We start from the raw sequence: 12,893 nt of genomic DNA, 5'->3' as shown, positions 1-12,893 counted from the left end.
AAATATATCCTGGAGCATTGTAGGAATGGAGAAAATACCTATTGATTGAATTACTGAATGCCATGATGTTTAACACACTAAGCTTCTCTGAAATAACCACAACACATAGAGGCTGAGCTCCTAGGTGCAATGACTCCTAAACTATTGGGTGTTTTCCTCCTGTTCATTCTCTACATGACAACCCTTGTTTGTCAGTTGGCATTAGTTTTGCAATTTCTTCTTAGCAGAAAGAAAACTTCTTAGCAGTTGAAGAAAAATATTCACTCACAGAAGTTATATTCCTATTGCCTCATGAATAATCCTTATGCACTATAAGGTTTTTATCATTTACTACCACAATAGAAGACAATAGCAAAGCAGTGGCATGGCAATTTAAGTTACACTGACAAACTTTGTTTAGTACTTAGAGTACTTTTGTGACAAATTGCAACCTAAAATTTTTTTTTAATGTTTATTTATTTTGAGAGAGACAGTTCAAGTCGGGAAGGGGAGAGTGAGAGGAGGAAGAGAATCCCAAGCAGGCTCTGCACTGACCGCACAGAGCCCAATGTGGGGATTGAACTCACGAAACTGTGAGATCAGGAACTGAGTTGAGGTCAAGAGTCAAACTCTTAACTAGCCAGGCACCCCTCCAACTTTAACAGTAACGGTTTGGACATGAATGACTGACTGTATACAGTCTTTTGATATAGTCAATTATTGAGATCTACTTATGTAGATGCCTAAAATGAAACAAAAGATAATTTCATCCATACAAAAATGTGATTACTGACAATCCTAACAGTTTACATCTTCTTTCCTGTCACATTAGAGGAATTAGGCTTGGATGTAAAAGATAGAGCAGAATAGTGGCCAAGGACAGCTACCTCTTACTCCAGCTTCTGTAATCAGCTAGTGATGGGAAAATAATAAAACTATTTTTAAGGGCCAGATTTGTATCAAGTGTCATTCATAAAGTAGATCTAACTGATAAAGGTCAGGGCCTTTTAGAGTCAGAGATACCTGAGAGGGGAAATGCCATCTTTACCACTTTCAGATGTGAGATTAGGCAAATTATTTAACATGTGTGAGTTCCAGTTTCTATTTCTGTAAAATAAGGTTAATTTTTATCCCAAAGATTTGTTATGAAGTATTAAGCACTGATTGTAATGCCTGGCCCTTGATAAATACTGTTTATTTACAATTATTAAGTCTCATTGAATTGTTTTTCTATATTGATTATATATTTGTATTGAGGTATAATTTACATTCAGTAAAATTCATCCTTTTTAGTGACTAATTCTATGAACTTTGACAAATAAGTTCTTTGAACTTATAACCACCACCACAAAACATAAAGCATTTTCCCCCACCTCCTAAACTTCCTTTTTGTGAATGCTTCCCTGTCACTACCAGGTGCTGGAAACTCTGATTTTATCTTTAGAAGCTGGGCATTTTCTAGAACAGCCTATGAACGGAATCACACAACATGTCGTCTTTTGAGTCTGGATCCTTTTACTCAACACAATGTCCTTGAGGTAACCTCATTTAATTTGCACATATATTATTAATCTCAGAGTAGGAAAATTACATTCAGAAAGTTAAACGACTTACTCAAAGCTGTAGTTTGTGAGACAGAAATTTGGTCCTCGCTTTATTTGTTTCAAGCTGTGTACTCCTTGTTTGCTTCTTGTTTGCTATGCCATATTGTCTTCTGTTAGCCTACAGCTTAGTGAACTCCCACTACCAATTATGGAATTTATCTTCATATTCAGCCATTATTCCTCCACCTTCTCATAAACAAAGACCTGGAAAGCTGAGGAGTCAGATGAGGAGTCAGGGCCAAAAGAGGAGTTCTGAGCAAACGGCTTGCCAGGTTCTGCTGTGCTGACATTCAGAGACGTCACCATTTTATCTTAACACAGTTCACCGTTCAGTTGTTAAGTGTATATAGCACACAGTATGGGGAGCATTTTACATGTACTCTCTCATTTAATTCCTACAATAGTCTGCGAAGCTGTTGTTAATTCTGTGCACAGATGAGGAAGCTAAGATGCAGAACGGTCAAGCAGCAGCTGTGTTAGGGGAGCCTGGATTTACAGGCAGGTGCATCTCCCTCCAGTGTCTGGGCTTTGTTTACCAGGCTCTCTGCCACACAATATAGGAAGCTGACATTTATTACCAGACTCTGTGCTTGGCAGTTTCATATACACCATGTCATTTTAATTCTGATGAAAGCCCTGCACATAAATAGTATCAGCTCATTCCATATAGGAGGAAATTGATGCTCAAAGGGTTAAAGTAGTCTGTCCAAGGTCACATAACTACCAAGGAGTAAGAATTCCATTCTAGGGGTGCCTGGGTGGCTTAGTCCTTCAAGTGCCCAACTTCAATTCAGGTCATGATCTCACCATTCATAAGTTTGAGCCCCACATCAGGCTCTGCACTGATAGCACAGAGCCTGCCTCAGATTCTCTGTCTCTCTCTCTGCACACCCCTCCCCCAAATAAATAAATATGCATTTAAAAAGTTAAAAAAAAACAGATTTCCATTCTAAGTCCATGCCACTGTTGACTATTCCATGGAGCACTATGTCAGAGAAAAAGCAGGGAAAAGATGGAAAGGAAGAATGTAACTATGTGTGCTCCTTGTATAGTTCAGTAGAATGAGCTTCACAAAGTGTTTCTCTGTTAAATAGTCAGAAAATATACGCAAATAAACTAAGATCTTAATATTAAAAGTTAATATTTATATAGTGCTTCCATTGCACAAGGTATTATTGTAAGTATTTTATATATGTTGACATATTTATATTTAAAAAAAACCCTTACAAGGTAGTCACTAGTATTACCTCTATTTTACAGATAGAAACTGCTAAGATTTGAACCCTGCTTCTGATTCTTGAGTCTATGCACTTAAAGCATTCTACAGTACTAATATTCTTTTGAATGGTACTTTCCCTAAGTGTTAGAAGCAGTGATCACTAAATTTTCATTTAAAGTAGTGTTTCCCTTTAAATGAGTATCATTTGGTTGTAAGATTATACTCAAAGCTAAACACTAAGAATATTCATACTGCATGTAGCTGTTAAAAAAGATAAGGTAAATTTATTTCTCTCAACATAGAATATTAAGGGAAGAAAAACCAAAGTGCACAAGGATGTATATAATATGATACTGTTTAATCAACATTCATATATGTTTTTCTATGGGTATATCTGTGTGTATCTGTTTGTGTGTAAATGCTTATTATGCTTTATAAGAAGATGGATCTTAATAACATTGATTGCTTCTGAGGAGAGGGAAAGGAGCCATGATCACAATGTGATCAAACAGCTTCAGCTTAATTTCTGACGTTTCAGTATTCACAAAAAGCAGGTAGGTATTCATGTCTGATTAAAAGTTTATTTAAAATATTGTTTACTGATCTTTTTTGTTTTCTTCATTCTGATAAATGTGTCTCTCTTACTCTATGTATATATATATAGAAAACATATTTGTAATTCATATTACATAAATAAAAATTAAAGCATGTGCATATATTACATTAAGTCATTTTAGGGAAAAAAATCTGGTTTGATATGAATTTATTATGTACTGTCAGAGGTAGGTATTTTTTAAAAGAAAAACAATTATTTATTAATGATTCACTATACCCCCTCATACATGGAGATAGCTGTTAAAAAATTAAACACTATTTCTTAAATTATATTATGAATCTAGGTTTTAAGGATACTTGATTGTTTTTATAAAGAGCTTTTATGCGAAGGTTTCCTTAAGGTATTTGTATACCTACCAATAATCTTCTTTAAATTCTTAATCCTTGCGCATTCCTAAGGTACTTCTCATTCAAATCCTCTTAACCAGTTTCTCTTCCTTTAACAAAATTAGTCAATACCAAAAGAAAATATGTTGCTTTCTTGTTGGGACTATGCTATCTCTGGGGCTGTTTTCTTCAAGCACTCCTATGGGTTGAGGCTTCTCTGTTCAGACTTGTCTAACTAGTTTCATTTCAACTATTTGTAATTTGTTTTAATTTCTTCCAGCCGTAGACCTCTAATACATCTAGAGATGACATGCAGTTGATTAGAAAGTCAAGTTCAGTGGGTGCAGACCTTCAAGACCATATTCTTCCTCCTGCAGATGATGTATCGGTAAGTTTAGTTTTGTTTAGCAAATGACTTATTTGCTTTACCGTCTGTCAGTATCTAGCTTCCCTGAATGTCAGAGCACTGCCTGTAAGATGTTCTCAGTGAGTTCAATCTGCATGGATTTATGAGATTTCTGGAACTATTATAACAGCTGGATTAATTAATCTTGGTAGTTGAAATCAATATTTTTATATTAAAAATCATTCTTAGCATTATTTCATGTTGCGAGGTTCAATGGTTGGGATTTTAGAAGTTAATGAAAAACTGTATTACATTATGTTCTGATTGAATCTGGTTTGGGGAGGTGAGGAAGGTGTTCCTTTGTTTTAAGGAAAGCTCCCTTTAAGTAATCTGACTAAAGTTACCTACTATAGCATTTTCTGCTTTGTTGCATTTCCTTATACCTTATAGTCAGTCCTGGGAGTTAATATGGATTGGGAGGTTCATAGTTGCAGAGACACATGCCTTCATAGAAATCCTAGGAATTCTGTGTGAAGAAGGGAGACGGGAGACCCAAACCTGTCTATTCCCTAAAACTCCCCTATTAAATACTAAAACAAAAACAAAAAACAAAAACCCTGAATTATTTCATTTTGTTTTACAAAAGAGCAAAAGGAGAGGAAAATATAATATTCCTTGGAATAACTTCATATGGATTTAAAGCAGTGATTGTAAACATCCATGATGACAATAATACTTCACCATTGCTTCAATTTATGCCATTTTCAAATCATTTTTACATATGTCATTTCATTTAGTGGGACACCCTTGTGAGATCAGAATAGGTTTTGTCAACTCCCATTTTAAAGTGAGGAATCTGAGGGGAACAGAAGTTAAGTGGTTTTTTTGGATCTATGGAGCTGTATGATGATGGAGTATAAGAGCTGCCGTCCACAACCTGTAAGTCCAATATTCCCACACTCTCACAGCCTGTCTAGGTGGCAAGGATTTTACTTGGAAATTTCAGAGATGGGATCAGCCATTAAGGAAATCAGGAAATTTAAGAGATCAGCCACTAAGTTAGTGAACTCCATGGGGCTTCCTTCCCCACTAATAAAATATATATCTGTACCAGTCCTGTAGTGAATTGATAAAGGGTCACTGAGATCCTTAGATAGGGTCTACAAAGCTTCACACATGAGCAGCACTCCATAAATATTTGTTGAGAAAATGAATGAGTACACAAATGTAAATGTCTAGCATAATATTTTGCTTATTCACTAAAATTCATTGAATTTGAAAATGCATATTTCATATTTATGGAAGTCATGATATTTTATATTTTATTTTTTAACATTTATTTATTATTGAGAAACAGAGAGGGACAGAGCATGAGCAGGGGAGGGGCAGAAAGAAGAGGAGACACAGAATCTGAAGCAGGCTCCAGGCTCTGAGCTGTCAGCACAGAGCCCGATGTGGGGCTCAAACCCATAAACTGTGAGATCATGACCTGAGCCGAAGTCAGACGCTTAACTGACTGAGCTACCCAGGCGCCCTGGAAGTCATGATATTTTAAAGCAGTAGTTCCAAACTTTCATATTGCACACTCCCAAAATTATTCTTTTAAAAATATCATGATTATAGATAGCAAAAGTCCTCTTTTCTTATGAATATTTGTGTGTTTACAGAAATGTTTTTGGTTTAAGGGGAAAATTTTTAGGAGTAATATTGAGGGTCAGTGCTATTGTTCTGGATATCCATGACATTTGGTAAAGAAAAGAGAGGGTGGGAAAGTGAATGTGTATGGTTTCTTTAAGGTAACTTCATGGAACACTCATCCAGGACTTGGAAGATTCTCAGGAGATGGCAGGTCACACTAATAGGCAAGCTCAAGGATTAAAGAAAAGCAAATGCTTAATAATTACTATGACACCCTCTGTTTCACCTACAGTATTTCTATAATATGTTTTATAGCCATGCTCACGATTCCCTATTAACAAGAAATATAATGTGGACACCCTCTTAAAATATATTTGATTCATATCTTTGCTGTTTCTCCTATATTGAACCTTGGCTACTTCTCTGTTTCATGACCATCTTCTCTGCATTTCAGAGATAGTGCTTAGTGCTCGGATTTTGCTGTGAATACGCATTTGCATTTGCCTTTAGCAGTATCCATACCTCTACTCCTTCCTATAAATTTATTAACTGGGTGATTCATTCACTTAAAAATGTCAATTATTTCTTGTATAAAAGATAAAATACCAAATGACTCATCTGAGGTTACTGTCCTGTTCCCAGAAATCTGGCATTGTTCTTCTCTTACAGCTCATTATTTTCAATATTACTTATTAATAAATGTAAAAATTAGGTTCCTCCTCTTCATTATCATCCTTTAAAAATTTTTTAAATGCTTATTTATTTTTGAGAGAGACAGAGAGGGAGAGACAGAGAGAGAGAAAAAGAGGGGAAGGTGCAGAGTGAGAGAGAGACACAGAATCGTAGCAGGCTCCAGGCTCTGAGCTGTCAGAACAGAACCCAACGTGGGGCTCGAACTCTCACAAACTACAAGGTCATGACCTGAGCCAAAGATGTTTAACTGACTGAGCCAGGTGTCCCTTCATTATCATCCGTTAGAGAAAAAGATAGTCCTGGGCAAATCTTTATAAATATTGATGATTTAAAGTTTAATTTCATTTTGAATACTCATGTAAATCAACTTGTTAATTTGCCAACTTTACTCTCTAATTTATTCAAAAACTATATCTTCAGAGTTAAAACCAAGATAACAAACTAAAACATTCATGTTACTTACTGATCACTAAATTGTGTGTTAATTAGCAACTAAATTTTACTTTTTCGTTAGTTTTCAACAACTCATAGTGCCATATGCATACTATATCATATTAGTTAACTTATTCTCACAATCCTATGATTAGATGTCATTATTATCTCCACTGTATAGATGAAAAGTTAACTGACCCTACATTATAGGCCAAGGGAGCCAGAATCTGAGCTTAACTACTAGGATATCCTGCTTTTCCTTCTTTTTGATAAGTTTCAAGAGAAAATAACTTTGTTTTTTCATATAAAAACTGAGTAAGAGGGGTGCCTGGGTGGCTCAGTTAAGTTACCGACTTCAGCTCAGGTCATGATCTCATGGTTTGTGGGTTCGAGCCCCACGTTAGCCTCTGTGCTGACAGCTCAGAGCGTGGGACTTGCTTCAGTTTCTCTATCTCCCGCTTTCTCTGTCTCTCCCCCACTTGCACTCTATCTCTCTCTCTCAAAAATAAATAAACATTAAAAAAACTTTTAAAAAACTAAGAAATTCTTAGTGCTAAAAATGATTCACTGAGTTGGGTTTTTTCTATAGTCAATAAACTGAAATATGTATTCATATCATCGAAATTTAAAGGCTAGTATCTTCTTTGTTTTACTTTCCTACTTTTCCACTTATGTGGCATATAGGGAATAATTTACTTATGGATAAAAATAGGCATTCTGGCAGATATGTACATAAAGGAAACCAAGATGTTAAGAATTTATAATCAGATAAGTATATGAATCCTTACTGGGTGGTAGTTTATTTGTAATTATTATAATATCTGCTATTTACTATCTATTTTCAAAATGTGAATCATTTTGCATACATTATCTCATTCATTATCTATAATCCTCATACAAGTTAACTATTATCACCCTATTTTAAAGAAAAGGAAAGTTACCCAAGATCTTAGTGACTTTAAACTCAAGCTGTACACACCATCCTATATCCCCAGTACATTCACAGCTGGGCCTGTGAAACATCTTGGGCAATGACAAGAAACTGACCCAGTGGGGATATGGAAATAAGATAAGCAACATTGGAATAATATACTATTAAAGGCTTTCACATTCATGATCACAGTGGTCTGATTACAAATGGGACAGACAGCCTTGAAGTCAGACAGTTAAGGACTTCCTTTCCCTTAGCTCTGGTACCTGTGTTGTTTGCCTTCTGATCTTTACTTTCCTCATTAGTGAGTCTGTGATAAGATAAGAAAGCCTACTCCACAAAGCTGTGTCAAGAATTATATGACATACCTCACATGAAAATTCCTGACCCAGGGTAGGAATTTGATATGTGCTAGAGTCCTTCATTTACTCACTCTATTGCCTCATGTCTCTGGATAGTATTTATTAACACCACTTTACAAGTGGGAAAACCGAAATTCAGAGAAGTTTCATAAACCTCTCAAGATACATGTCAAAAATTAAATGCAAGGACCGAAGCCAAAGTCTTGTGATGCTAAAAGGGAGAGGATGGCTGCAGAGGATTTGTCTGGGCAGGTGAAGACTTAAAGGAAAACTTTTAAATCTTTATCTCAGAAAAACTCCCTGTGTTTTGCTTTACTAAACTACTAAACTCCTTTCCTATATCACTACCACAGTCACAACACTTCTGATACCAGCTGTGTGGGTTTTTGTCCAAGTGAAATTCCAAGCTTGTAACCATAGTTTGATCTTTCTGGTGACTAGTCCCCATCCTGAAGCTATGTAGGAGCCCACCCAGTTACCCCATTGGAACAAAGGACATTGCTATCACCTAAGAAATTCCAAGGGATCTAAGAGCTCTGTGTCAGGAACCAAGGTTAAAGATCAAACAGAACAAATGATTATCCTGGTGCTCATATCACTTAGGAAATTCCAAAGGATTTAGGAACTCTATGCCAAGAATTGGGACTAAAAATCAATATATTTTTTCTTTTATATCAAAATTTTTAGTACTCATTTTTGTTATCTTAATGGAAATTTATTATTTGTGCAATTTTAAATATTTATAGAAAAGAAGTTTATACTACTTTGTTATTTTCAATCACATGGCACAGAGTGAAACAAAAACATTATGGGTTGTACATGAGCTACATAAGGGTAGAATCCATGTCTTATTCATCCATGCTTTTCTAAGCCTTGCATGATGCCTTAAAACAAAATAGAGGCTCAATAAAATAATGTGAAAAAAGAAAGTTGGATGGATAGATGGACAGAAGGACAGATAGTTGAATAGACAGACAAACAAAAGGACAAAAGAGGAATAACACAGTAATAACTGATCAATTCTTAGAAGTAGTTTCTTAGGACATATTTATGGTATACAATGCTCTGACCAAGGCATCTGAATACAATTTATTTTTCACACATGCATAGCAGCCAGCCTAGATCTTCACCTCTAACCTGCTAACACATTTTACAAACTTTAACAGGTGGGACTGCATCCTGTGCCAAAAACATGTCAGGACTGTACCAAGCACACACACATAACACACACAAACACCCATGCACACACACCACATAACGTTTGGTGCTATCTTTTCTAGTAAAGCATAATATTCCATAACAAGTTTCTGTTTTGTTAATCAATCCCTTATTCCCACTTTAATATTGTACTTATAAAATAGCATCTCTGTTTTATTGTCACTCTTGGCCACAGTGGAACACATTTTTTAATTAATACTGCATTAAACATTTGTGGCATATTTTCTAATACCCCTCCTATCTAAGCTCTTTCCTGCAGGGCCATTCCAAGATGATCCTAAAATCTAAAATGCTACTGGTCTCAAAATTACCTATGCATACAATTTTCATAGTAAAATGCCCATTGTCTCAGCATGGCTGATTTCTATCCAGTGTGTAATAATAATAATCATAATAAAAATAGTGATGGTAATTCACATTTATATAGTATTTACTATGGGCTGGTCACTTTACATGAATTAATATACTTACTGCTTTATAAATCCAATGAGGTAGGTGTTAATTTCATTTCCATTTTACAAATGGGAAGACTACAACACAAAAAGGTCAAATACTTTTGCTTCAAATGGCAAGACTAGGATGTGAACTCAGGTAGTCTGGCTCCAGAAGCGAGTTTCTTATCATTAATGCTATACCATTTCCAATGAGAAGTTAGTTCAATGATAGTGCATTAATTTAAACTAACATGTGACTGTGCTTTACCCCTTGAACCCGAAGTCCAAGTTCAAAAATATTTAAGAAAGGCTTTGCAGCTATAAGCTAGGACCATGAACCTTCATTTTTGCCTATATCTGAAGATGGAAGAGAGTTCAATGCCTAACCTCTCAGAATATGGCCAAGGAAAGCCCTCTTACTAAATCAAGACAGGAAGATCTAGAAGGGACAAGAATCTGAAATTAATTTCACTCATTAGGGTTCGGTAGTTGCTAGAGAAAAGACAGAGCTAAAAGACGTTAGACTGAATCCAGTTTAGCAAGCCAGACAGGATTAAGCGTGAGTGACTGTGCAGGGAAGTGGCAGGAGGTGGGAGTTTCCCTCCACGGGGATGAAGTATCCATGGGGAACCCAGGAAAGGTGTTCTCAATCCCCTTTAGTGTATGCTCTCCTTTTCCAGCCTTAAAATTCTTAGTCATGCTCATTTTTTGCCAGTGTGCCCAATTTCCATCCCTGGGACCAGAGTGAAGACATTTCCTTAGGTAGGTGAAGAAGTAGTTTTCTCTTTTCTGGGATCTAATTTTCCTTCCCTGCCACCCCTGAATTCAGTTCAGCTTGAATAATTTCAACATTTTCCAGAGAAAATTTTCTTTGCTCTGGACTCACAATGGTGTTTTATTCAATTTTGCTCCTCCCCCCATTGTCCCTCCCATATCTGGGAGTTAAACACAGAAGGAAATATCAAAAGTTTTCTTCATTTCTTTTTTTTTTTTAACCTCCAGACAAGCATTCCATGGAGCATCACAGTGGCATAAATATATCTAGAGCTACATTCTCAAACTTGTGTTCTGTAGAATATTAGAATTTCACAGGGTATCAGTAGATATGATGGGGTTTTTTTAAAAAACATATATTTGAGGAGCACCTAGGTGGCTCAGTCGGTTGAGTGGCCGACTTCAGCTCAGGTCATGGTATCCTGGTTTGTGAGTTCAAGCTTCACATCAGGCTCACTGCTCTCAGCCTGTCAGCTCAGAGCCCACTTAGGATCCTCTGTCCCCCTCTCTCTGCCCTTCTCCCACTTGTACTCTCTCAAAAATAAACAAACACTGAAAAATAAATAAATAAAAAAATGTAATTTGAAAAACATTTCAGTTCAATCTGATAAATAGTATTGAAGATTCTGCTAAAGGTCAGAAAATGTATGAGGCACTGGCATTGTATTAGTGAACAGAATATATATACAAAACTAAGACAGAAATATTGTTCATATTTACCTCCATTTAAAACCAGATTCTGAGACTTCTAGAAGTGAGGATGCTCTATAATTTTATTTAACCCACTTTTCCAAACCTATCTGAATATGGGAAACCCCCTTTCCCCCACCACCTGGGAACATTTTTGGAGAAGTGCCTCAATGCTACATATGCCTTTCTCCACTATCTTCAATATTTTACACACTTTGGGGTAAGAGGATATTTATACACATAACATTTCCAGAAATAAAATATATAGAGAACTTGTAGCAGTATGAAAAAAGTGTCAAATTAGATAAAAGCCTTCAAAGTTTACAGACAACCCCAAATATGGTTATCATTCTATCAGCCCTACCTCCCCTATGCCTCCTCCAGATGACTTCTGCCACTTTTATAGGAGATTCTATGGGAAGGGAGAGAAAGGAATTCTAACTTTTTGAGAATTCATCAAAGTGTAAAGCCAATAAAAGGAAGATGTGAAAGCAAAATAAATTTCAGACTTAACCACAATGAGGGTGGGTGGTCTCTCTGCTCGATCCTCTACTTTCACTTCCTAAAACTCTTCATTTGCCTTTCACACTGCTTGAAAATACTACACATTATTCATTTGAGTTCATAGGAAGCCTGTTCCAAAAAAAAAAAAAAAAAAAAAAAAACACCCAAAAAAAACATATGAATCACTCTCAGAAAGGAGTTTGATGTGACAAAGAAAAATGGGTTTTTGAGTCACAGGAGCCAAAGTTAGGTTCCAGTTCTGCATACTGGCTTCATAAACGGAGCAAGTTAGTTACTTGTAAAGCAATGATACATAGTTCTACTGAGAAGCATGTTTGGAGGATAAAGTGTGACAATATACCAACAGCTCATACTAAGTCAGCTACATAGTAGCTCTTGTTATCACTGTTAGTAGTAAATGATCATCCTTAAATAGCCACTGTAGAAGAGAGTATGGAGGTTCCTCAAAAAGTTAAAAATAGTTAAAAATAGAAGCATCCTATAATCCAATAATTCCACTCTGGGGTATTTACCCCCAAAATACAAAAACACTAAATTCAAAGGGATACATGCACCTCTATGTTTACTGCAGCATTATTTACAATAGACAAATTATGGAAGTGGCCTAAGTGTCGACTGATAGATGAATAGATAAAGAGGAGGCAGGGGTGCCTGAATGGCTCAGTCAGTTAAGCATCCAACTATTGATTTTGGCTCAGGTCATGATCTCACAGTTAGTGAGATCGAGCCCTATGTCAGGCTCCACACTGACAGCCCAGAGCTTGCTTAGGATTCTGACTCCCTCTCTCTCTGCCCCTCCCTTGCTCTCTCTCTCTCTCTCTCAAAATAAATAAATAATCTTGGGGTGCCTGGGTGGCTTAGTCGGTTAAGCGTCCGACTTTCGCTTAGGTCATGATCTCGCGGTTCGTGGGTTCGGGCCCCGCGTCGGGCTCTGTGCTGACTGCCAGCTCAGAGCCTGGAGCCTGTTTCAGTCTGTGACTCCCTCTCTCTCTGACCCTCCCCTGCTCACGCTGTCTCTCTCTCTCTCCTAGAAATAAATAAAACATTTAAAAAATAAATAAATAAATAATCTTTAAAAATAAAGAAAAGTCACACACACACACATA

At 36.4% G+C, this 12,893-nt stretch overlaps 1 protein-coding gene across 1 annotated transcript in view; it reads left to right on the top strand.

Moving 5' to 3' along the window:
* The first annotated feature begins 4,047 nt into the window (after positions 1 to 4,047).
* Positions 4,048 to 12,893, top strand: part of TMPRSS11A (transmembrane serine protease 11A) — a 49,938-nt gene continuing 41,092 nt past the window's right edge. The window contains exon 1 of the mRNA XM_077750933.1: positions 4,048 to 4,132. Within this exon, the coding sequence (XP_077607059.1) occupies positions 4,122 to 4,132 (11 nt within the window). The 5' untranslated portion in view covers positions 4,048 to 4,121. The remainder of the gene's footprint in view (positions 4,133 to 12,893) is intronic.

The sequence above is a fragment of the Crocuta crocuta genome, unplaced genomic scaffold, assembly GCF_008692635.1.
Source record: "Crocuta crocuta isolate KB4526 unplaced genomic scaffold, BGI_CrCroc_1.0 scaffold1, whole genome shotgun sequence".
Classification (NCBI taxonomy): Eukaryota; Metazoa; Chordata; class Mammalia; order Carnivora; family Hyaenidae; genus Crocuta; species Crocuta crocuta.
Note: the sequence above shows the minus strand (reverse complement) of the source record. Positions and strands in the feature narration are given on the sequence as shown.